Source organism: Clytia hemisphaerica, unplaced genomic scaffold, assembly GCF_902728285.1.
Source record: "Clytia hemisphaerica strain Z4C2 unplaced genomic scaffold, Clytia hemisphaerica genome assembly, whole genome shotgun sequence".
Taxonomy (NCBI): Eukaryota; Metazoa; Cnidaria; class Hydrozoa; order Leptothecata; family Clytiidae; genus Clytia; species Clytia hemisphaerica.
Genome location: NW_027103674.1, coordinates 895,904 through 922,334, shown reverse-complemented (window position 1 = coordinate 922,334; position 26,431 = coordinate 895,904). Strand labels below are relative to the sequence as shown.

General features: G+C 36.3%; 1 protein-coding gene across 1 annotated transcript in view; it reads left to right on the top strand.

Annotated features, from left to right (window-relative positions):
• Positions 1–25,999, top strand: part of LOC136803432 (nuclear pore complex protein Nup155-like) — a 158,958-nt gene extending 132,959 nt beyond the window's left edge. The window contains exons 2-21 of the mRNA XM_067060151.1: positions 10,007–10,156; positions 10,573–10,630; positions 11,290–11,434; positions 12,113–12,252; positions 13,182–13,244; positions 13,675–13,806; positions 14,303–14,380; positions 15,386–15,446; positions 15,934–16,069; positions 16,342–16,489; positions 17,640–17,744; positions 18,261–18,311; positions 19,054–19,160; positions 19,789–19,915; positions 20,528–20,641; positions 21,226–21,346; positions 21,769–21,879; positions 22,616–22,752; positions 23,272–23,351; positions 25,491–25,999. Of these exons, the coding sequence (XP_066916252.1) occupies positions 10,044–10,156; positions 10,573–10,630; positions 11,290–11,434; positions 12,113–12,252; positions 13,182–13,244; positions 13,675–13,806; positions 14,303–14,380; positions 15,386–15,446; positions 15,934–16,069; positions 16,342–16,489; positions 17,640–17,744; positions 18,261–18,311; positions 19,054–19,160; positions 19,789–19,915; positions 20,528–20,641; positions 21,226–21,346; positions 21,769–21,879; positions 22,616–22,752; positions 23,272–23,351; positions 25,491–25,632 (2,169 nt within the window). The 5' untranslated portion in view covers positions 10,007–10,043 and the 3' untranslated portion in view covers positions 25,633–25,999. The remainder of the gene's footprint in view (positions 1–10,006; positions 10,157–10,572; positions 10,631–11,289; positions 11,435–12,112; positions 12,253–13,181; positions 13,245–13,674; positions 13,807–14,302; positions 14,381–15,385; positions 15,447–15,933; positions 16,070–16,341; positions 16,490–17,639; positions 17,745–18,260; positions 18,312–19,053; positions 19,161–19,788; positions 19,916–20,527; positions 20,642–21,225; positions 21,347–21,768; positions 21,880–22,615; positions 22,753–23,271; positions 23,352–25,490) is intronic.
• The last annotated feature ends 432 nt before the right edge of the window (positions 26,000–26,431 follow it).

The window sequence follows — 26,431 nt, the reverse complement described above, 5'->3', positions numbered from 1 at the left end:
TTTTGAATGATCAAGAAAGCTTGTGGTTGGTTAAAGTTGTAATAGTTTTTAAGTCAACATGTCCTTATGTTCGTTTTTCGAGATTTTTTTTTGACTTGTGTTATCTTTTGGTCTGATTACGTGCATTGACATAATCGGTTCTACATATTTCTTCTCTGTTCGTACCGTACCGTTGATCTCTGATAGCCTTTTGGACTTGCTGATTTATTGCAATTTTTCCTCTTTTTTTCCATAAAATGTTTTTCTGTTCAGACGAGGAGAAAATTACCCAGAAGCACCTGTAAGTCGTCAAACTGACTTTACCAGACCCCGGACTTTGGGCCCGCCCGAACGCTGCATCCACTCCACTGGGTTCTAAATTGTTCCTGGGCCTTCCCAAAGTGTGCCCTGACCCGTGGCAACCTTTCATTTCGTCTTAAAAGTCGGCCAAAAATACCCAAAAAGGTGATTTCGGGCTATCGGGTTCATCCCGACCGCGTGCCAATCGAGCTCAAATTTTGAGGGAGTCTTCAGGGTGACGAGGGAAAGTTCCCTGCCAAATTTGGAGTTTATACCATTTCTAGTTGGCTCAGAATTCACGCGTTCGGGGTGAACTCGATAGCCCGAAATCGCCTTTTTGGGTACTTTTGGCCGATTTTTGCCGACTTTAAAATCTGTAAAATCTGTAAAATCTGCTTTATTATAATTAAACCTCTCGGTTAAGACTTTCGGGTCGAAAAAGCATTCACATAAAAAAGAAAGCACACTGTGGTCACTCTTGTCTAGAGGAGCTAGGTATTGGATGTCATTGACTTGGTGTTCTTCATTTGTTAGTATCAGATCTATTAATGATGTTTTAATTCTATTCTATTCTAATTTTTAATTTCTATTAATGAAAGTTTTCCCGATAACTTGTTTTCCGAAAATAATCCGAAATAGGATTTAAACTTAGTAGTCTTAACGACGACGACCACCAGAGGGAAAAAAATCGCGGAAGGGATTTGAAGGGTCCCCTTGGCTGACCAATAAGTAAAGTTATTGAGACGAGAAAATTTAGCTCCTATGAGAGTTGTGAGGTGTGATTTACGAATTTTATAACAAAGTACGACAAATTCATTGACTCAATCAACTACAAATTGTTAAATGATTTAAAGCCTCAATCCGATAGCGCCTTAAGTCTGTATTTACACGTCCATTTTTTCAGATCACTTACAGACGGCTCAAAAATAAAACGTAACAAAAAATGTCATTTTTGACGTCCAAAAATTTTTTTGTTTAAAAAACCTGAATTTGCTTTTTGTAGAAACGACCGTGTGCGGCCAAAATTAAGGTCTTTAAAAACCGACCCAGGAAAGAATTGTCTAAAAATCTATCATTATGGCTCGCCTGGTGTAATTTTTCGATAATATTTGCCTTGTTAAGGACAAACTTTTTGAAGTTTACCATAAATTTCGTATTTCCTTAAATTTTAGACCCTTGCAGAGCACCTCCTCTCTCATCGAGCCTTAGCGGTGCAATTTCAGATTAATGTCTGATTAATTCGCACAAAAGATTTTTTTTTAAGTTTATTGAAGCATAATGTCCCTGCCGTATTATGAAAGAGAAATCTCTAAAGATTGATGTTTATTCTTTACCAGACAGTGACTTATGCCCTGAGGATGAAAATGCTTCCTGACTAGTGGAAAAACCCCACAAATATCCTTTAAGAAGTTTGATTTAAAATCTCTAAAAATTACTTCTGACTACATCGCAACAAACTCGTGCTCAACCAACGGATTAGAATAGGTGGATTAAGAACTCATAGAAAACACTCCTCGTTAGGTTATCAAACTTTTTTACGAGTTTGCTAGCAATTAAAACTTGATAAGTTGTAAAAAAGTTGTAAAAAATCATTACTTTCAACATTTTCATTGGTCATTACGTATCACGTGGTACATTTTAAATAAGAAAATGCACTTTTTTAGCCCTTTCTATCCAATGCAGAAATTAGCCAAATAATTTGAAATTTATTTTCCTAATTCTAAATACAGTCTTCTTTCACCAGTATGCAACCCATTCGTGACCCATCGATAGTTTCTTAGTTATAGACCATACGTTAATTTTCACTTATCTGAAGATTGCCATTGACAAAAGATTAAAAATTTACATTAAAACTGGTCTGCTAAAACTTAAGTGCAGGATTTAAAATATTTGCAAAATCATCAAAATTGATCGAATCATAGGACAAATTCGTTTTCGAAACTGTATAAATTGGAAAATTGTTCTTATAAAAACAATGAAAAAACTAAACGAGGAGTGCGCAGAGTCATTTACAGATTTTTCTTGTAACAATGAGAAGACAATGGATCTCTCTTGGGAGCAACGAGAGAAGTTAATCCACCTATTCTAATCCGTTGGCTCAACCCTCCATTATATACACCAAATCAGACTGTCACTAATAATTAACATTTACTCAAGTCCTCAGATTGCATGTTTGTACACACGAATTTTCTGAAATCCGGGAAGTCCTCACTTTAACGGGTACTTATAAACGAAAAAATAGACACAGGTCCTTGGTATAACGGATTTTTGAATTAAAAGATAGGGGTGTGTTATTAGGGCTGTTTTACGTATTAGTGTCTACTCTAACCCCACCTAAAATTTTATTACCGTGGGTTGCATTAATTTAAAGATATGGACTTTTTTGTGTAAGTCCTCACTTTAACGGGTTGCGAATGAGGTCCTCACTATGGACTTTTCGTGTGCTATGGTGTATGTATGTATGTCTGCCCGAAAACTTTGGGACAGGCTGGAGACTTCAAAAATGATCGGGTTTGGCTGAAATTTGTCACACTTGTTCCTTGGGTGAATATCTGGGGGTGTTTTTTTCATTTTTTGAAAATTTTCATTTTTAAGGGCGTGGTCACGATTTTTCGCCAAAACGAGGCTAAAACTTTGGGGCAGGCTGGAGGCTTCAAAAATGATCGGGTTTGGTTGAAATTTGGCACACTTGTTCCTTGGGTGAATATCTGGGGGTGAATTTTTCATTTTTTGAAAATTTTCATTTTTAAGGGCGTGGTCACGATTTTTCGCCAAAACGAGGCTAAAACTTTGGGGCAGGCTGGAGGCTTCAAAAATAGTCGGATTTTGTTGAAATTTGGCACACTTGTTCCTTGGGTGAATATCTGGGGGTGTTTTTTTCATTTTTTGAAAATTTTCATTTTTAAGGGCGTGGTCACGATTTTTCGCCAAAACGAGGCTAAAACTTTGGGGCAGGCTGGAGGCTTCAAAAATGATCGGGTTTGGCTGAAATTTGGCACACTTGTTCCTTGGGTGAATATCTGGGGTTTTTTTTCTCATTTTTTGAAAATTTTCATTTTTAAGGGCGTGGTCACGAGCTTTTGCCAAAACGAGGCTAAAACTTTGGGGCAGGCTGGAGACTTCAAAAATGATCAGATTTGGCCGAAATTTTGCACACTTGATACTGGGCGAATCCCTGGTGGCGGTTTTTTCATCTTTTCAAAATTTCCATTTTCAAGGGCGTGGTCACGAGTTTTCGCCAAAACGAGGCTAAAACTTTTAGGCAGGCTGGAGACTTCAAGGGCTAATCCCTGTGGGTGGTTTCGTTATTTTATAATTTCCATTTTAAGGGGGTGGTCATGAGTTTTTAGTTGAAATTGGTTACAATTTTACAATTGGGCCTACGAATGATTTAAAAACACTGAAGTTGAGCCCAGTGCGGTTAGCACGTTCGACAGTTATTTTATGCTGTGGAAAGTTGTATATATTGAGCAAATATTTTTGTAATTTTAATCAGCAAGATTTTTTAAAGCTGTTAAAAAAAATTACAAAATTGAGTACAAATCAATGACTTTTCAAATACCTCCAGGTGCTTTTGGAACACCCCTGTCTTCATGCATTTCTAATTTTTCCAACATTCTCCTCCTTGGCATAGTCGTTTGGGAGAACGCGACCAGGCGACGGTCTTTTGAATAACTACATGTTTTTTTTCTATAACCATAACATTTATTAGCATGTGCAGACTCAGTTTTTGGTACCTTTATCATTTGTTGGCTCTTTTGTTTTAAAGAACAATATAATGCTAAGCGTAATGCGAGCCTGACATAGCGCCATAGGGGCAGACACTTGCTTATAAAAAAACGTGTACAGTAATTACTTCAGCAGAAAAAGATCTTATAAGTTGTTTTTTTGTCATCCTGCATTAATGATGGAGTAGTACATTTTGGATTTCTTCGCTTTGCGAAAACAGAACGTTCGTTCCGCAAGCCCTTTTATGTTGATTTCACCTTTTTCTTAAAACCAGTAAAATTTTCATCTGATAATTGTCAATGGGAACTGAATGTGACCTATCTCTAACAAATACATTGGAAATTACTAGTTATTGTGTCACTTTTACAGCTCTATCAGGGGACATGTTTGGAACACTGCAACTGCACCCTGAGCCACTCTTTGTGATACCAACGGATAATGTCTATTTAACTTCAATATGCGGTACTGCCAATGGTCGCATATTTCTTGGTGGCAAAGACGGATGTTTGTATGAAGTGGTTTATCAGGTAATATATGAATCAAGATTGATGCTGGGTATTGTCCAACAATGATTTTCTCTCTGAAGTCTTTTTTCACGTGTACGTAAAATTTTACGTAAGACCTGTGAGGAATTTCCCTAAGCTTATGTAGTGTTTTAAGGCCTTATGTAGAGTTTGCTTACGTTCAAAAAGTTTTGAACTATACTTTAAAGGCTTTCTCATAGAATCACTGAAGATTGACGTGGCGGGTCTTGAAACTTTGAGTTTGAAATAAGAATCTAGTCAACTCTCATTATAACACTCTTAAAATATAAAGACAATTTTTGAAAAGGAGACTGTACAAATCATGTATTGTATTATGACTTCTATTTAGTACAGCAATCCAATGAGTACTCTTTTCTAAAGAGAGTAATTAAGACTTTGTTACAGCACCCCGAAAAAGAATGCTTTACTTAAAATCTTAAAAGTTAAAGAGCACAGTAGCTTATTTAAAGAAATATTGTATTCATGATATTCATGAGGTAATGTTTTCTACGGAAATACCCCAGTTTTAGCCAGTAGTTGCAAATTTAAACTAGACAAAAGTTGTCTAAAATTTGCTATTACTGGTAAAAATCGGGGTCTTCCCGTAGAAAACATTACGTCATGAATATCATGAAAAGCAATGTTGAGAGAGGGAATATAGCTGGATGTTTAAAAAAATTATGAATGAATGAATGAGCGCATGAGCGTATGAATGAATGAATGTATGAGCGTATGAACGAATGAATGATAACATTTTTCAGGTTCAGAAAGTTTGGTTTGGAAAACAATGTTACAAGATCAACCATTCCAGCAGCAAAATGTCATTTCTTGTCCCAAATTTCGTCACAAATGCCATATATAAAGAAGGTATTTCTTTTCACAATTGAACTATTTTATTGCATCTTTTCAATAACAACAAAATGAAAGTGTCAAAATTTCTAATTTCTGCCGTGGTATAATAGCTGTGGTATATCAGGAATTATTCACTGGCTGTTTAATGCCTACAGGCATATAATAAGAAACTTTATAATAGTTCTTCATTGTTATAATGATAATCTACAACTTTTTTTGTTCAAACTAGTATATCGAGAAGGTGTTCAACTCAAGCACACAAACTTTTATTAACCACTCTACCACACTTCCAAATTTCTGAAAACTGTTTTAAAAGATAAGACAATTTATTGATTAGTTATATATTTGTTAATAAACTGAAATACTATTTTAGAATTTTTTTGCTTATCCTTTAGATGCAATATCTCAATTGGCTGTGGACAATTCTCGTGGAATTTTATGTTACAGAACTGAAGAAGGCAATATAAAAGTAATTATTTTTTTTCGCCACTCCAAAATATGATTTTGAGACAATTTTCAGCAAAATTCTTTATTTTAACTTTTTTTCCGTGGAACAAACTTTTAAAAGTGTAGGGGTCGAAAGCCTTGGGGGCTACCAAAAATTTCATGAATCTTTTGGGGGACTTGAAACTCAGTGGGGACCTAATTTTTGCCTGGGACCTAAACCCAGGCTGACATTATGTTAATTATATAGAGTAGATAGATCCATCAATCCATCAATCTCCTATCAAGGCAGTCCTAGATAAGGTACCTTAAGGTTTTGCAAAATTTCAAGCTTAGGCCACTGTATTAGTGCTTGTTTACTGAATTATTTCGTAATTATTATTTGTTTGACCTTTTCCTAAGGTATGTTACCTGGGTGAGCAAATGGATACATATTTAGATTTGTTGCTCCAGCAAACTCTTCTTCTCTGGCTGCTGAATCTGCTTATGTTACGAGGTGAGTTTATTTGTCACCTTTTTCTTTGTCTGCTTATGTTACAAGGTGAGTTTATTTGTCACCTTTTCCTTTGAAACTATGTTTGATGTTTGTCTGCCTCTAAAGCTATTAGTCCGGGAGCCAAACCTGAAAAATGGCAGAGTTTTGACACTTAATAAGACTGGGGACCCACCAAAACAACTTCCCTGGCTGCTGAATCCTTATTGCCTTATTATCTAGCTTTCATCATCAGGTAGGTCCATTCAGCATGTTGCTGGTTTAACATGCTTTCTGGACGTTAAAGATCAAATAAATAGTGTTATGCATAAATCAATTTATTAGAATGAAAAGTTAGTTGATTCTTAGAAAAAAAATCACAAAGTACAACTTTTTGCAATTAATAGCAACACATTTCTTTCAGGGAAAGAAAGAAAAAATATAAAGACAGAATGTGGGGCAACACTAACAGCCAGAGAGATGATTTTTTTCTTTCTAATTTTTTTATTAGAAATCATGAAAAGAACCAAAGAAAAATTTTTCCCGGCCGCCCGCATGACTTTTTTTTTCGTCACCCGGTGGACCGGAAACGAAAATTTTTCTAGGGTTGGCCTAACTTACATCAATATACAAATAAAATGCAACTAGAATTGAAATTAACAGAAGACCTCAAGAATGTGACGTCTCTTCTTTTTAGGTCTTTGTTTAGCAATAGGAAGCTTATCAAGTGATATGGACAAATTCTGGTGTTTTAGTCCAGATGCGTTCCCTTTCAAAACAAATCTGAAAGAAAGCCAGGTATTATAAGATTCTCTAATTTCGTGAAAACCAGCCTTAAAGCTTTAAGTGAAACTTATTCAACCAATTTCCTTTTCCAACTTCAGCGGTTTGTGTAAACCGCAGGTTACAGGTCACAGGTTACAGGTTACAGGTCACAGGTCAGTGATGACAGGTTGACTATAATCAATGTCATTGCAGAGGAAAATGTTTGGAAAACACAAAGAATTATCAAAAACATAATTCTCAAGCAATTTCATCCATATAAAACCATTTCAAACATCAAAATTTAACCATGTGCTTTTATCGATCTTTCGCAGTTTGAGCTGTGTATAACGCAGACCAGAAAATATTTGAAACCATATTATACGTAAAACAGGTATATTACATATTGTAATGTTTGTAATGTTATATGATGCAGTGCCGTAGGAAGCATTTTCATATTGGGGGGGCTGAAGTTTAGTGACACCGCGAGGGCCAACCATGGTTTGGCCCGAGGGGGAAAATTTTGAAAATTTGAGCTCTAGATTGCTTGAAAATACACTCAAAACATGCACATAAAGACAATTATGACAAATTAAAAAAGGAAAACTTTGCATTTTGCAAAATAACCATTTTTGAAAAAATTATTGGGGGGGCATAGCCCCCCCTTGCCCCCCCCCCCAGTTGCTACGGCACTGTGATGGTTACATATAATAAAACACATCGCTCTAAAACTACCTTCTCAGAGAACTCACGAGCTTCTGATTGGTGCCATTTTATATCCATTCACACTATCAACATCACATTCTGTATAATAAATATTTTTCGTGTTTTTGTCTTTTCTTGCATCAGATTTTATGATTCTGTTAATATATTTGTCAAAAATTGTCACTAAGACATTAAAAAATAACTGAATAATTAATTAGTTCCATCCTTCTAAAACCACTCTCTTAGGGACCTTGCAAGCTTCTGTTTGGTGCCATTTTTTATCCATTTACACCATCTACATCACATTTTGTATAATAAATATTTTTCGTGCTTTTGTATTGTTAGGCATCATATTTTATGATTTTGTCATTATTTTTGTAAGTAAGTGTCACTAGGTTGTTATTCTATTCAATTGTCATTTTATAATATCTAAATAACATGTATTACTTTTTTGTAATTTAATGCGTTATGTATTGATGTTATGTTATGTATATGTTATGATCTTATTATCTTTTTTCCGGTCTGCACTTTGTTGACCTGTGACCTGTAACCTGCGACCTGTAACCTGCGGTTTACACAAACCGCAATTTCAGTGTGTTTGGTATTTTCCAAGTTTCATGCAAATCAATGAAAATGAAAGATATTTTGTTTTTCTTTGACAGTCAACATTCAACATAGATGGACATACATGGTCTCTGGGCGAAATACCTGACTATGGAGAATACACAAATACACCGGGTCATCTCTTCAAAGAAACGTTCCAAGACCCACCAGCCATTGTCACAGAACATGTTCATCCACCCAGACGATTCATTTTGTTAAGTGCACAGGTATGTAGGCAAAGTGCTGTTATTTAATATTTATTAAGCTTTATTTAAAAGGAAGTTACGCGAGGAGAGTTTCATTACGCAAAAGTATCATTTGTGCAATAAACTTTGTTCTTTGATATCAACAAGCAACATTTAATACTGGGTGTGCCAAAAAAGTATACTAGTATTCCAAGAGATATTGTGTGCTTCAGAATAAAAATTATTACTTAGGGAAGCCACATCATTACGACATTACGACCTGTTGAACAATTACAATCAGCTCTTTCATCTGGCTATGGTGCTGATTCCGACCTGATTGCTGCTTATTTCCAACAATATGGAGTAAGAAAAACAAACAAGTCTTTTTCTGTATCAAAACCAATACATCCTTACTTCAAAAATCGATTTGGGTAAACACGGCAAAATTGTCGGAATTACCAAATGTCTGGCTAAATAACCCTGGGTAGTTCCATTCTTCGAACTTCCAGATCATAACCTAAAGTTCCTTTGTCAGTATCATGCCCATTGTATGAAAGTCTCATTTTAAGTTGCTCTTTTTCAAACCTAAAGCAATGAAAACAGCATCCTTCAAATATAATGACCGTTGATCACATTTTATTTTCAGACCACACAAGCTTGTGCGACTTTTCTTGTCCTCATTTGCCAAAGCCGAGAATCTGAAAAAGAGGTAATTAATTTCAGATTTTGAGTTCTGGATAGTTTTGTCTCATGTAGTAGTTTCATCTAGAGATGGAGATAATCACTATGATATACACCGTTTGTGAAATTATGCAGCCAAATCGTCCCATAGCATTGCCTTTATTGCACGTTTTGTTTTATTTGTCATACAGTCTTGTCCTTATTTTAGATTCTGATAATTTAGCCGTTTAGTAAGATCTTTGCAGTTAGACTTCTATTTCATTATACATTACTGTTGATAATAGCTCTGTTCTATCATTCTTTACTTATTTTAATTTAGCTGGCAGATTTGGCAACAGAAGCTTTCTTCCGTTTCGGTGACGAACAAGCAGTTCAGGAGATGCAATCAATGTCCACCACTAACTATCCAATGCAACAACCAGCCATGCAAAACAACTCGTACATCGTCCGTAGCCCAACACAAGGCGGCAGTAGCCAAGGAAGCTTCTTAGGAACACCGATGGGTGAGATATCAATTGAAGAACAAGAACTTCATGTTAACAAATTGATTTATGAGCCTTGAGCTCTTAAACTCTCTTATGATCGCAGATTAAAAACATTACTTTAGACTTTGTCAATGGGGATAAAACTACCAAATATACCTGCGAATCACCTTAAGATTCGGATCTTGATTTCTTCGAAGCTTCTTATGTTTTAATCACAACACTGGCAATTATTTTGTGTAGACTTTATGTTTGGAGAACTTTAAACGAAACATTCTCTTTCTCCAGACTGCATCAAACCATCCAAACGCCTCAACCACCAAATATGAACTCAACATTGGTCAACCAAACAACTACACAAAACAAACTCAATGACGGTCAATCAACATTCTCTGGCAAACACAATGGAATCTATCTCTACTTTACCAGAATCATGAGGTAACCTGTTGTTAGTTTTCTATGAAACGTATTGTTTGACTGGTAAGATACACTCGCTCGATCAATATCAGATTTATGTTCACGTTGGAGGAATGAGACAAAATATTCTTCGTAAACCCCTACCTTTAATTTACCGACTCTCTTTGGTGTTATAATAATTTTTAGACTTTTTTTTCCTAAAAGTTACTATAAAGCAGGGTGTCGCTGATTTGTTTGTCGCAAAAAATAGATCTAGACATATGAAATTAAGAGATCTAAGTAAAGACCTCTTGTGTATCAGACAGATTGTTATCGTAAAATGACCCCAAAATGACTCTCCATTGAGTTTCAAAATGAGAATAGCACTACGCACCTCAATTTAAAAGTAACATCATGTCTCTTGACCATATTTATTTATATTTCCGCTTTTCTTATAGGCCGATTTGGAATTACCCACTGGTTTTTGAGAGAATCGATTACAACGGAAAACATCAAGTGAGATTGATTTGAATTTTCCCTGTTCTATATTCTCCTCTTCCAGCAGGTTCGTCTTGCAAATCCTACCATCGTAACACGTATGCGTAATTTGTCGTTCTTTTAAACCACAGTAGTAGTTAATTCCCGTGGTAAACAAAGAGGAATCAATCTGTAGGGGTGGTACAGTCACTTTTGGTCAGGGTTGTGGACGGTGAAATTTGTCGTTCTTTATGAAATTTCTCGTTCTTTTTGTCTCTTTTTAGTAATGCAGGGTTTGTTACATAGACCCCCTCTTTGTTCAAAAATGCAATCTAATATTTTAGTCCATTCATTCTCATCAATCCAATATTCTTAAGCTCTTCATTGACAAAAGGCAAACTAAATCGACTTAAGATAATGTTTAGTTATGAATTAAAGTGGGTAGAAAATTGGCTGTCGAAATTCAATGCATTGCCTTTTGACTTCTTGCTTTGTTAAGCAAAGATTTTTTCTGCTAACATTCTACCAACTTTTGCCTACTGTAAAATTCGAATAAATAGGTCAGAAAGTTAGCCACTTAAACTAGAGCTAAACATTGCACAAATGCTAAAGCTAAAGGTGAAGTAACAAATAAGTATAATCTTTGTTTTGAGAAAATACAAATGGATCATATCATTATTTTCTCTCTCGTCCTCCAGTTGATGAGTCGGATCAGTGCGACCGATTTATCTTGGTTCATCGTCCGATTGCAATCTCTGAAGATCTTCTTGACAAAATATTCGGATACAACGCTCTCACAATCACCTGTACATAGAACTTACCATACGCTCACACCAAAACACGGTATGTACAGGATCGATCTAGAGGGGTGATTGAGAAATGTATTCTACATAGAAAACAAGCATTATTCATGATATGCATCACTGCAATGTATTTGACATCATACACTCACAGACCAAACAGCTGATTGGTTGTCGGTGACATAAAATCAGTTACGTCACTTGCAACCAATCAGCTGTTGGGCCATTGATGTAATGTTAAAAAACATTGCAATGGTGCAATAATGTCTTTTCAATCATTATATATTTTCTCATGAAGGCTAATGACCGTGTATACTGCACTTATCTTCCCTAGATGATTGCTTTTGCCAAAACAAATGATGCCTAGTATTAGTATACGTGGCCTTCTGGATTTCTTAAAACCACCCTCGCATTCGATCCCTCGGGCTTTGTTTCCATGTTGACAGTTAGGCACTCAGAATTGTGGACTTATCATTTTTGGAGACAAGTTTCAGTTCTGTAGACAAAAGTTCAGCACTTATTTATCATCAATTCTTTTGAGTTTTCTCGATCCGTCGTTTTCTTGTTTCCACGATTCGATGTTTTGATTTCTTGGGCTTTGATCGATAGGCTCTCTAAGAATATGGAAAGTTATATTAAAATTCCATATTTTGGAGACAAGGTAAGTTATTTAGATTAAAATTATGTATTTATAAGTTTTTGTCGATATCATATTCATCAGGGTCAAACAACAGTCATTTGACGGAGAAGAGCAGCCTGATGGCGTTCTTACATTTGGTATCCATGTCTATCGAAGGATTGGAACTGTGGAGACTGATCTGTGAACATCAGTCTCATGTCGTCATCCATAATGCCAACCAGGTGAGTGGACCCATAGATTTATAAAGCCCGAAGGACTAGATATCGGGCTTTATGCCCGAAATAAGTGAATATCGGAAAAAATATTGTTGCTATTGTTTTCAAAAACCCGCGAAGCTTCTGATTGGTCAATCGCTGAAATTCTATTGTAATGTCACGTGACTTAGGTAGAATTTCCTACCATTTTCATACCCTACCACACGTTTCAGCAAAAGCTTTACATCTAGCCCTTCGGGCTTTATAAATCTATCAGTGGACCTCTGACCTTTATATATAACCTGGAGGAAATTTCTCAATACCGGCCAAGCAAAATAGTTGATCGGATTTTTTGTAAGTGCTACCCTCATTGTAGCACTATTCAATAGCAGTCTAAACGCATCTACTTTTCCCCAAATACTATTGATGATGTTGCGCAGTTTGACAGGAACCGCTCTTCATTCACTCATAAAAGTTAGTTTACAGAAAATCAAAAAGAAGACCTTCTGTTTGGACTTTCTTTGAACTTGTCTAGAGAATCGTTTATAATGAGTTGGGTGTATTCACTCCATTCTACCTAATTCATAAGTTGTTTACATATTTCACTAGTACTCAAGTTCATTTTCGGACGCAAGAAACACATTAAATCTTATTATTATTAGCTGATAAAATCCATTTATGTGTTTTTTCGGGGTTCGCGTACTGTGAGTCCCGTACGGACTCCAGAACAGGACATAGTTTTTTGTCCGAGTATTTCTGAGAGTTTTTCAAGAATCTAATTTGCTTTTATTTAACTATATATCTATTTATACGAGTATTTATATATTTATTGTCAGTTTATTATTTTTGTTTGTCTATAGTTTATTTCTCCAAATTTTATAATAGTCTCATATCTAATATATTTTTAAAAGATGAAAAAAAAGAAACACACTTACAATTGTAACGTTTTTTTGTAGGAAATCCAAGAACAAATTCGACAGATTGCTTTCAAAGATTTATTTTCACCCAATGGACAACAGGTTAACTCTCGAATTATTTTTTAAATCCTCCATGGCCTAAGAATGAAATGCTCAATAAGACATGGTAGAGCATGTTCTTTATCAAGGTGGGGCATTCTCCTAAAAGTTGAAGATAGGCAGATCTGGAATTTTCATTAAAAATGGGCGGGATAGCAAGAAGGGGGTCGACTGATTGCAGCTCTTTTAAAGTCATAATAAATTGAAATTGCATATATTGATTTACTGATGTAATGAAAAATCTTTCTTTGATCAACTATCCAATGAATGTAGTATGTTATGCAAAGAATGAGACGGAGAAATTCTAGCTTCTTAGGGTCATTTATTTTTGGATAGCACGAAGACCTTGCAGAAGGATCAGCATTGGGGATCATTTAAGAACTATGTTGAAATTACATTGGAGAAAGATCTCACATATTCTCTCTCTTTCCAGCTTTCAACACAACTGGTGAATTGCGTTATGGCCACATGCATGTCAGACAACACTGCGGTGGAGACGACCAGTGACTATTTGAGGAACGCATGCCCTTCACTCTTCTCCGCAGATGATGCTATTTGTGCTAAGGTATGTTTAATCTACCTACATGTATACACTACCTGAGGGAACTAATTTTCGCGGTAACTAACTTTCGTGGAACTAATTTTTGCGTTTTTGGGTGTCTACCGCGAAAATTAGTTACCGCGAAAATTAGTTCCCTTAAGGTACCACAAAGCCATGTGACATTTTCCTATCATTTTCTTTTGCAATAAACGCTATTTTTACAGTTATTAAATTTACACACATAACGGTTCGTATAAATCGGCAGGTATCATAATGATGTGTAGTTCCCAATCCTCTGAAAGTTGCATTTACTGTTCTCTTCGACTAACGCTGCCATCATAGAGGCAAAGATTTCAAATCTCAAAATTAGTGTTATAAGCAAAAAAAGAATTTTTCTTTCTCTTTCGAATCTAGCATTTTTAGATTTGTCAGACTCCATTTTTGAGAATCGACCTTTTGCCTCGACTAGCAGGCTTTGGGCTTTTAGTACTTTTTAATACCAATACAATAATATTTTCAGGCGAACAAAATTGTGCAGAACTCGTCTTCAATTCAAAGCACAGTGGAAAGAAATCGAAACTTCTTCGAAGCCATCAAGGTATACTTTGTTTATTTCCGTAAATTTCAGTATTCCAGAGGTAAGGAGACAACTACAATCGGCGCCCAAATATTTGGAACAGAAAGAGAATTACCTCCAAACTTTCATACCACAAGTGATTTTTAAGTGCTTTGAAGTACAGTTCGGTAGAAGAGTCAGTTTTAACTCTGAGTCTTAACATTACTAGACTTAAGACTCGAAAAGCTCAAAAATGTTTCAATAAGGCTGAGAAACCTTTAAATTCTGAAAAACGTTAAAATACCCCAAATTACCAATATATTTCGGCGCTGATTGTAGATAGAGTCGATATTTTACCTGGATAACCAAGTAATCTTGGACTTTTGGACAGTCTTTCGATTGTTTTCACGGGGTCCACGACTGCCTGGCTCAGCTGTCTATGAACTGAAAGGGAAATTCGAACCGCGAACCTCGTGTTTGTAATCGGTGACATCTTTGACCACTTGGTCATTGGGCCATTCCATTTTATACCCATACAGGGGGTGGACAAACATTTCCAGGGGGTAAAGGACTGATTTTTGTTTTCGTCCACCCTTACTTTTAGGGTATGTAAAGAATTTGTTAATCCAACCCCCCCCTGTATGGAAATTTAATGGAACAGCCCATAGCTCCTTATAATTATGCTTATTTGAAATAAGAGGAATAGATACTTTTTTAGTACAAGATGTTAAAAAAAAATGGTTTTCGTTTGCTGTTGTCATATTCGCGCAATCAGATCTAAAGGGTCATGATTTCTACGAACTTCAATTCTAGTAAAATGTCAGATTCTGGATTTCCTATTGATTTCAACAAAATGACGTTGAAACGACGAGTGACCCGTACGTGGTTTTCATGTAAACGCCAGATTTGAAAAAGAAAAAAGAAAAGGGATATTCAATCCGTTATTCTAAATGTGGTGCCAATTTTAAGGTTTCACTTTTTCTTGCTTGAAGATTCCTCCATATTCGGGGCGTTAAACTTAATAATCTTCCTTATTCTTTTTTTAAGCTCTACTCCGAAGTACCACACCTGGTCGACTTGCAATGGGCATGTGATCAATTCGCATCGTGTAAGCATATGCTTTGATAAATCCTTTTTTTTGGACCAATCTCGTCTTCAAATTTTATCGGTTTTTTAATTATTTCTTTGAATATACATGTCTCACATTTTCAGACAAATTTAACTTACATCAGAGAAAATTTAGCTCCGTCGATTCTTATTCTGCATCTCTTGCAAGATTCCTAAGCATCTTATTATGCAGTGCATACACATAACTAGCTTTGTCTCGACAACAACGCTGTGAGTTCTTATTTGGAAAAGGAAGATCTCATTTTTTGTTAAGGACCTGTTCTCCAGTTAGTTGACGGACGCATATCACCTTGGGTCAATCATCTGTAGTTTTTGGTCGACAAATGTTGGATGTACGGCCACTGTTTCGAGTTCTGCCGTTTTTATTTCTAAACAATGCTTAAAAATTTGTAGGGGTTGGCTAGGTTCTCAGTAGGTTTCGGGGTGGTACTGTCGTGTTTTGATTCTCTATTTTCTTGGGTTTTCAGATTACTTTTACGAAGGGATCGTCGAAGTGTGCTTGAACATCGCCGTCAAACGTGATCCAACGGGCGTGGCGCTTCATTATTTCAAGAATGGCGAACCGCGTGACGACGTGGAAGGGATGGAAATGTTTAATTACAGGTAAGCTTTCTAAGCAAAGAAAATTAAGCGACTTTCATCACTGCGAGGTATAATCTAATAAACTCATCTTCAGTGAAATATCTTTGTACAAAGAGATTATTATTGTCTACAAATTCTGCAAAATTTGAAGAATATTGTCCAATTTGTTGTTTAAAATCGAATTCCGTCCGAAACAAAAACTTTTTTGACCACTTATCGGACTGTTTTTCAGCATGTTTTATTTAGAATATCGTGTTTTAAAACTGTAATAATTTAATCAAATTTTCTGTCAGAAACGAAGCCTACAGTTGTATCACGCAAACATTGGAGAATTTGTTGAACCAAATCACGAATCCCGCCACACTCTCCATACCTTCACGCCCTGGACCGCCCGTCAACAGTGAAATAAGCACACTGACTGCTGAGTCAGCACAAAACCATGTAATGATTTTTATCCTTTGTTTTCGAAGCTGTGTATGTAACTTATTTTATTCTGGGGGTAGAAGTAGACTGCATTTATTTTGATGTATGGGACAGAAATATTGTAGACGATACGTATCCCTTATATCAGAGGGGATGCGTGCAGTCTAGGATAGAAGGCCGTGTCTTTTTTCAAAATTTGAGACATTTTTCGGATTAAAAATCTTTGCTGTCTTCATGGTCAGTGCAATGTCATTTTATATCAGTAAATAGTTCAACCTGGTTCAACCACAGATTTCTGTAAAGCTCGAAGGGCTAGATCAAATGTTGTGCTTTAAGCTCTTCCAAGCAAATCACAAATAATGTTACAACTATTGTTTTCGAAAACGTGCGAAACTTCTTATTGGTCAAGCGCTGAAATTTTATTGTAATGTCACGTGGCCTAGGCAGGATTTCCTACCTAACCTCAGCAAAAAGCACGACATCAGTAACCCTTCGGGCTTTATAAATCTAAGGGTTCAACTTTTAATGGGGATTAGAGTAAATTCAATTCAAATTTTCTTCCTAAAAGTATTTTGATTTTCTCTCACCGCAGTACTAATTTCTCTCACCGCAGTACGACAACATTATCACTCGTTCGTTAACATAATTTTCTCTCACTGCAGTACGACAACATTATCACTCGTTCGTTAACATACTTTTCTCTCATCGCAGTACGACAACATTATCACTCGTTCGTTAACATACTTTTCTCTCACCGCAGTACGACAACATTATCACTCGTTCGTTAACATAATTTTCTCTCACTGCAGTACGACAACATTATCACTCGTTCGTTAACATACTTTTCTCTCACCGCAGTACGACAACATTATCACTCGTTCGTTAATATAATTTTCTCTCACTGCAGTACGACAACATTATCACTCGTTCGTTAACATACTTTTCTCTCACCGCAGTACGACAACATTATCACTCGCTCGTTAACATCTTTACTTTTCTCTCACCGCAGTACGACAACATTGTCACTCGTTCGTTAACATCTTTACTTTTCTCTCACCGCAGTACGACAACATTATCACTCGTTCGTTAACATCTTTACTTTTCTCTCACCGCAGTACGACAACATTGTCACTCGTTCGTTAACATCTTTACTTTTCTCTCACCGCAGTACGACAACATTATCACTCGTTCGTTAACATCACGTGATGAATTATTCCACGTGGCGCTATTTGATTGGTTGATCAAGAAAGACCAAACAAACACATTGTTACAGGTTGGTATGATTCTTCTAGTGACGACACATCGCTTAAGGAGCGATGGCCAAGTGGTCAAAGGTGTCAGCGTCTCAAACCAGGGATTCGTGGTTCGAATCCCCGCTCCTTCCAATGTTCTGTTCAGTTCATAGATAGCCGAGCCGGCTGGCCGTGGACCCCGTGGAAACAATGGAAAGACTGTCTACAAGTCCTAGATTACTGGGCTATTCACGTAAAATATCGACTCTATCTATCTACACAGTGGTTGTTACTTGTTGACGATGTGAATTTGTTGATTAAGCAAACCTTTAAATGAATATATTGCTTTGCATAGCGATCAGAGAGAGAAAACGTTTGTCTATCAGTGATTCCGGCCTTCTTTTTCGGGATTGTCGGGTCTAAACAAAATTCTTTCAGGCTTACGCGCATGGGCCGTTGAGCCCGACCGGGGATGCGGTACATCAAAGGCCGACCATTATTCCGATAGGACCTTCGTCAGTAATATTATTTATTCCTTCATCTCTTTCGTGTTGCAGATCAAATCACCATTTTTGGAACACTATCTCATCACACTCGCAGCACAACAGGTAAGAGGTTTTTAATATCGAATCGTCAATCAATTGATGTTTGCTTCACCAACAGTCTCCGCCATGCCACTAGACAGGGAAGATTCTTTCTTATCGGAAAGTCGAAAAATGACTGAATCTCACGCGAAAATGTACGATAACGAGCAAAAACTGAAACGTTTTATAGGCGATAAAGCGTTGAATTTCAAGGTTTTTCACTTGTTTAATTTTGCTTTAATCAATTTTCTTTTGAAACTGCCCTCGAACGGGAAAGTTGAGCCTAATCAGGAAGCACTGAATAACAGAAAAATAGATTGTAATGAAACTTCAGAGAGACCTTCCCGTTTGGGGGGAATCATAGTTCTGGGAAATTTTTCCAGAAATTTATCCAACTCAAGATAGTGTCAGGCACCGACCAATTACAAATCACTACAAACCACCTTTGGCGTTTAATACTTTTTGTTAACTGGTTTTCAAAGCGGGCTACACGGCTTTTTGCGCAATGCAATTGGTTCTTTTCGCATGACGACGGGCCTACACTGCCCAGAGTTGCCCGTCGTCAGGAAAATTCATTGTGACGTCACTCGCAAGCTCGGTCGTTACTTGACCTCGGGCAATATTTCTCAGTACAGCCCTCACTAACCAGTCATTATTGTATTAAAGTACTGAATCATCACAAATTTTGTGCGAATCAAACATGGGATGGACTTCTTTGACTGGATTTTCAAAAGTAAAATCACTTTTGGCAATTTTTTCTTGACAGCACCCTGGCAACAAGAAGACACTTGACTTGGTCTGGATGTATTATGAGAAAAACAACAACTTCATTGCTGCTGCGAAAATCCTTCTCAAACTCGCCGAAATGCAAGGGTATGCTCATGAATGTTGAAAACAAATTTCTTGTATTTCTTGTATTATGTTCAGACGTTACGGTTCCGTTCCGTTCCATTCCGAAACGGCTCCGAAACAAGTGTGAACGTCAAAATTCGAAACGTCAAAAAAAGAAGACTTTACAAAGCAAAACAAATCGAAACGGTTTCGCTCCATTTTTTTCATCGGAACGGAACTGTTCCGAAACGTTTCGAAACCAATATGAACACACTCGATCCGTGGCGAAAATCATACCGGAGAGAAACGGAACAGTAACGTGTGAACATGGTCTAAGTGTTCAGATCTTAGGTCTGGTTTAGACGGCCCACTTTTCTCTCTACCTAGTCAAAATGTGTATCAGATTCGACAGAAACTTGGTTGTCTAAAGTCAATGTATTTTTCTCTTTTGACTTCAATGCAAAGACTCCTTTAAATCTTTTTCAAGCAAAGATTTTAACTGCCATTTTTCTGCCCTCTTTTTGCCTACTCTAACATGACTTGTGTTGGACTTGGAAGGAAGATATGACGTAGCCTAAACGTCGTGTAGCTAAAACAGTCTCTTTGGACAGCTACTCTAGGCTAGTATCAATGTCTATTATTTCATTTTTCTTTTTTTTCATCCCCATAGACCATCACTTACGATTCACAATCGAATGGAATATTTATCCAGGGCTGTGGTCACCACGAAGACTTTCAGTTCAACTGCTAACTCTAACGAAGGAGAATTCTTACAGGAGATCGAAGAGAAACTAGATGTATGCTTCCCCTTCACTTTTTGACGTGCTTTTCTTTTTTGTCGTATCATTTTCTGAAAGGGCATCCCTTAACGTATCTCCTATTGTTTGCTTATTATTTTAAACAAAGATAGAATAATCTTTCCCCTCCCGCGCCTTTTTTGTTTATTCTGCTTTGTCAGCCTCCTTTCGATTATATCATAAAAAATTTGTTTAAGCTATATCTATGCATGGATTTCGGCGTAGTTTATTTTATCATTAGAACATTGACCCAAGATTTCTTTTCTCAGAGTCCACGGCCATCCGATCTTCCTATTTGAAACTAGACGAGATTTTTAGTCAGTTTTTTGTTACCTTTATTCGTCAAAACAAGTGGTTGTCTTCTCTATGTCTTTTCTGAAGCAATTATACTACCGATAGCGAGATTAAAAGGTCTTACGGCTATACGGTCATTCCAGTTCTGTTACGTTAGTCGTTTTTGTCTGGATAGCGCCGGTAGGGATCAATCGTGGTTGAATATTTTTCCGGAATAGCCATATAAAACTTATTTCCTCGTCTAGCTGATAGATCTTAACCCAATACTTTGGAAGTTCGAAGTCTTTTGATTGTTACCTCTTTCAATTGTGATTTCAGGTAGCTCGTGTGCAATTGAAAATCTTCGAGGAGCTTTCGAAGAAGAAAAGTAATTCACCGGAAATGAATGACGCAATGGTTAAACTGAACTCCAAATTGTTCGACATTTCAACTGTAAGGGAATGTTTTCCGATTTTCTTTATGATTCTAAGGACAGAATTCAAGAGTCTACAAACGTTTAAGCTGAAATAGATTAATGTGGTAACACTGAAATCAATTTCTTCCTTGATTTGACACAAAAGATTCCAAAAAAAAAAAGAACATTAATAACGTGAAGTGAAGCTGATACTTAATTCTTTCATTTTCTTTCTGAATCTTCCTTAATTTTAAGTTTTTGAAATACTCTCTCGATAATCTGTCGACCTTAATGAATGGGGATGGTGTCCAGTTTGAATTTACAATGGTTAAATATGTTATTGCACTTATGTTCACATTTATTTTTTACGTCATTTTACCTTGTTAACACTGGGACTCAAACCTCTTGTAGCGTTAGCGACTATTCATGACATGCACCACTGGAGAGTCTTCTGAGAACTTTTAGAATTTTCCACCCAATACAATCACTTAAACAATAGAAAAAGTGACGTATTGGGTGAAAAAACAAAAACAGAAAAGTAGCATAATTTCGTGAAGTCATTGCAGTGGTGCATATCATGAATTGGTTTTTTATCTCTCTGCTCTCTTTTCTCGTTTTCCAGTTATACGGAGAGTTTGCGGAGGAGTTTTCACTTCCTGAATGCAAGCTGGACATCATCGCTTGTGCCAATCATAATAATGAAACCCTAGTCAAACAGATCTGGAAAGAAATTCAAGATAAATGTAAGTCAATGAATAATGCCAGTTAATCCAGTTTGATGATAAGAAACTTGTTGAGGAGCGTAGAGTGGTTAATCGGTGCTCTCATTAATGAGGTGTTATTTCATCTCATATTTTTTAAGTCGAATCCTTCATATGAAATTCATGATATGCACCATTGTAATGTCTTCCACGGACCCAACAGTTGATTGGTTGCAAGTGACGTATTGACTAGTTTTACGTCACTCTTACTACAAATCATCTGTTGGGTCCGTGATGTAATGTCAGAAGACATTGCTATGGTACATACATTGAGTCTTATAAGTTCGTACAATTGCTGTGGAAATTTCTTTATACCCTGGCCTTGATTGTGTACTTCGGTTGGGTGATTTACAATCAAGCAACTATTCAGCCTAAATAAAGTTTCTTCTATTTTCTTTATGTAGTGTTCACAGAAGTGCGTCATCTACCAATGGAAGAAAAGGGGAAAGTGGTTGCTATGGAAATGATCAAACATGGAAAAGAATACGCTCAAAATGAGCAATTCTTCCCTATAAGTATGATGGTTGGATAATTTTGTGTCTAGATCGCTGATATCTAACTACTTGACTGGATCAGACTTCCCATATAATTCATGATATGCACCACTGCAATGACTTCACGAAATTATGCAACGTTTCTGGTGTTTTTGTTCCACCCAATACGTCACTTTTTCTATTGTTTAAGTGACGTATTGGGTGGAAGATTTTAAAAGATCTCAGAAGACTCTCCAGTGGTGCATATCATGTATATGAAGTGTGTCTAGTTCAAGAGCTGACTAGTCCGCCATTTTGTATTCTATTATAGTAGGTAACAGCGGAATTCGAATGTTTTGAATCCGAACGGTCGAAAATCTGTCTTAAGATAGAAAACAACATGGCGGACTAATAGGCAAAACTTGACATAATTTCACGGGAAATCATAGGTAGTTAGCCTATCTAAGAAACATGATGAATCTGTGAATATAGAATAAAAGATTTATCGACAAATGGTTCATTAATAATGGTACTTTGTAAATATCCTAAGTAATGAAGCCTTTCCACTGGTTTTCCATACGTAATTTTGTGGAAAAGTTACGTAATTGTTGCGTCATTATGGGAGCAAACGTTCTAATCTGTAGAAGCCATCCCTTGTGTGAACGGAACGTTTGCTTCCATAATGGCGGAAATTGAGCAACTTAACTAAGCACGAAAGACCTCTTTAGACCATTCTTTCAAGATATTAACTTCGAGATTTAAATTCTGATTTCTTTAGACTTTTTAGTGAACCAAATGGAAATCAGAGCATGTGAATTGAATCTTGATCAAACGTGGGTTTTCTCCATGTTTCTGGAAATGGAAGTTCCTATCTCTTCACTGTTGATGACGTATGCAACGCTGATTGGTCTAAAGGTATCATACTCTTTCCTGATTGGTTCTTAAATGTCTAGGTGTAGTTTTGATGTTGACTATCGGTGTTAATGGTCTTTTTTACGGCGGCTTATTATTAAGCGATTTTCAGTTTCAGACTCGGTATTGCTTACGGTCTAGACTGGAGTCGTTTATAATGCCTGTAATACAGTAGTATAGGCGTTATATGATAATACGATTTTTTTTTATATCATCTCTTTTATATTATTGTTACGGGGTTTAGTTTGTATAAACTAAAATTATAGTATAGACTATATTTCCTATGTTTCCTCCGTTACTTTTTGCTTTATGTCTGAATTAGTCATCTAGAGCTTGCTAGACTACGTACGGTCCTGAGTTGTCTAAGTTCAAACTCGGATCGTGATGATGCCACGAAAAGATTTTCCATCTGAAATATTTTAAGTGCGATTCTTTCTATACTAAGGTTTTCTTTGGAAAAACACACAAGGAAATGTCTACTGCAGTAGGTTGATGTAACCAATCCATCCATTATTTTCCCAGGAAATCACATGGAAAACGCTGGGTAAACCTTTGCATCTTTGGGGATCGTTTGCACTTAACAACAAGTTTGAATCAACGAGGTACAGGGGGGGTTCAAGCAGTTAATCCAAAACACTATGCCTTTTTTGACCGTGGTGGTCCATTTTCAAATTTTGAAAAATATAGCTAATCCAAGAGTGGATTAACTGCCAAAGGGGTGGTCTCTGAAAGAATTCTGGGAAAAAAAAGTGGACTAACTGCATTTTCTGTCATTCTGTAAAATTCATTTATTCTGATTTCATGCTCGTTTTTGCCTCTTCTTCTGTCTTTAAAACGTCAAGCTGCATCAAAGTCTTGCTTTAACTTTCTCCTGCTTTGTTTACAAATTCCGTTTTCACTAATTTTCAAGCTGTTATAAAATCGGGTGATTCGCCCCTTTTTTTGTAAACAAAAATCCGATTAAAACAGATTAAAAATGGTAGACAATTTGCGAAATATATTTCAGGTGGAACAGCCTGCTTGCGAGCTTGTATAACCTTTTTATCAAAATGTCAATTTGAAAAAATTATAGGGTGAGTGGGGCACCTAACCCCAAGCAAGTTCTACATCGTTGGGAACACTTAAAGATTGGGTTTGCAGCCTAGTTAAAACCACAAAATCTAACTAGATCTAACTGACTTTGAATGTTGATTTAAAAAATGAGATATTTGAATTTTTTTTGAGTTATGCAATAACGCTTGCTATATTTTGTTACTTACTGCCTTTTATCATTTTGCTGTTTTGATTTATTTTCTTACCTGTTCATACTAGATTTAGATATTTTTTCTTTAGATTTTATATTTTCATAGCTATTCATGTCTTTAAAAGAAATGCATTGAAAATTACTTAGAAAGTCGACCAACATCAATTAAAATAACTTAATGCATGCCAAAATGCCCCGGTGGACTGTTTTAGGGGGTGGTATACAAAGATTGTGACTGAAAAACAGTAAATCCAGTGTGGATTAAGTGTCAGAATGGGTGGATGGTCCTAAATATCATCCAAAATCAGTTACTACGGATGATGTTCTGGATTAACTGCTTGACCCCCCCCTGCGAGGTAAGCCATTTTAGTATTTCTTTAAGTAATAGACGGTTTCATAAATTACGTCACGAACATCACTTGCCTCGTATTCAAACAATTACCATGGTGATTATGTCTCTTGAGACATTAAATGAATGGGAAGTAGTTTTAATAAAATCCGCCGGGAGTTAATCACCATGGCAATAATTATTGAATAATATTCTTCCTCATTTCTCAATTTCTTCCCGAGATGAGATGGAGTTTTTATAAGATACTTTATAACAATTGGTCATTTGAAGTAATAGAAATGAAACGTTCTTTAGATAAATTAACAAAAACTTTTTATTACAGCTTAACGACCAACTGAATCAAACGAGAGCTTGTAAAAACTCCAACTTGTTCCCATAGTTTCTATACAGATTGTTAGGTCAAAACACCTCTCTGTTTCTATAAAACAAATTGGAATATACTTTTTTGAACGGGCTTTTTCGAAATTTGTCTCTATCATTCTTTTACCAAAGTTACACCATTAATATAAGTTTCTCTAAAAGCTTTGTAATGTATTTTTTTATCCTGGGGGATGGTACTAGAGGGTTGGAGGATGAGGGGTATGTGTAGACGGGACCTCCGAAAACCGACCCTTAGAGAGACTGATTTTTGCTGAAAAGGTGACCCTTAGAGACTTTTTTTTTTTTTTCTTCGATTTTGAAAAAAAAATCCTAAAATCCTAAAATTTTCCGACCCTTAAAATGAGACTTATTTAAAGCTTTCTGATTTTTGCGACCCTTAGAGAGACTTTGAAAGGTGAAAAAACCGACCCTTACCGTCCGCACGTACCCAGCACTCATTTGTGCCTAAGTACCCCCTTGCAGACCTCCACCTACACCACTCCTTCTAGATCCGGAGATATAAGCTTTTAAAGTTTGAACTAGAAAAAAATGGCCGTGGCACTTAAATGGTTGATGTAGTTTTTTATACGTAGCAGTTTTGCGCAACCATCATCACACTTCTTTTCATTCCAGACTATCGATGTGTAGAATATGATATTGTACCATATTTATGCTTGTTGGGTTAAGGGCTATCGTTTGCCATGCGTAGATTGTCTAAAAAGCTTTTGCCAAAAATTTTGGCTAATTTCAAAAACAATTTGTAACCCATCACACTACTTTTCATTATAGACTATCAATGTGCAGATCATTATTTGAAACGACCACTTCATATCTGGTCGACTTAGATTCCATGGATGCCAGTGAACCCGAAGTACGGGTTTTACTCCAGAGATTTAAAAACAATCAAATGAGATTGAAACGCATGCTGTAGTACATATTGGTTGAAAATTCATTGGAGACGAACCTTTTCATTTTGGGTGCGATTTCTATGGAGAACAACCTTTTCGCAATGGATTGTTGTTGACATGAATGGAATTATAGTTAATGATGATGGAGTCATTATGGGGAGGATAGCCCTTGAAATGATGTCCTGCTTGGAATGACCTCATCTACGAACAATTCTGGTTTTGAGGAGACATTGGGAATTTAAGATGAATATTTTATGACGGTAGATTTAAGATAATAAAACTCGTTTTTTAATGTATAAAAATTTACTCCTAGTTTTTTTTGGTAACGGAATTATAACTTTCTTATTTAAAGTCAAGAAATAAAAATAATTTTTACATCGCTGTTTTAAATTTTTCAAAAATTTACATTCTTTTTAAGTTTACATCTGTTTATCCTTGTGTTCAAAGTTTTGCCATGAATGATTTCTTTGCTTTTGAACTCCAAGTTTGTCCGGGATTAGCTCTTTCTATCGCCAATCACAAGTTGGAGAAGTCATATTTGAAATGCTTTTTTTAGCTCGCGAAATTTAATCCGATTAAAGTATTTGAAATGCTGCCAACTCGTTTTAGTTTTTCTTCGAGGAAAATTTCTTTTGAAATAGGAACAGATCACTGGTATATTTAGACGATGGTAAACAAAGGAAAAAATATGCGTTTAAGATTAAACACCTCCGCCACTGCTTACTCCATCCCGGGCTAACCACCGCCTTCTAAACTATTTCCTTTCTTAGTGATCTTGTGGTTTATATATGAGGTTCACGCCCTTAGAATCTCGTATTGACT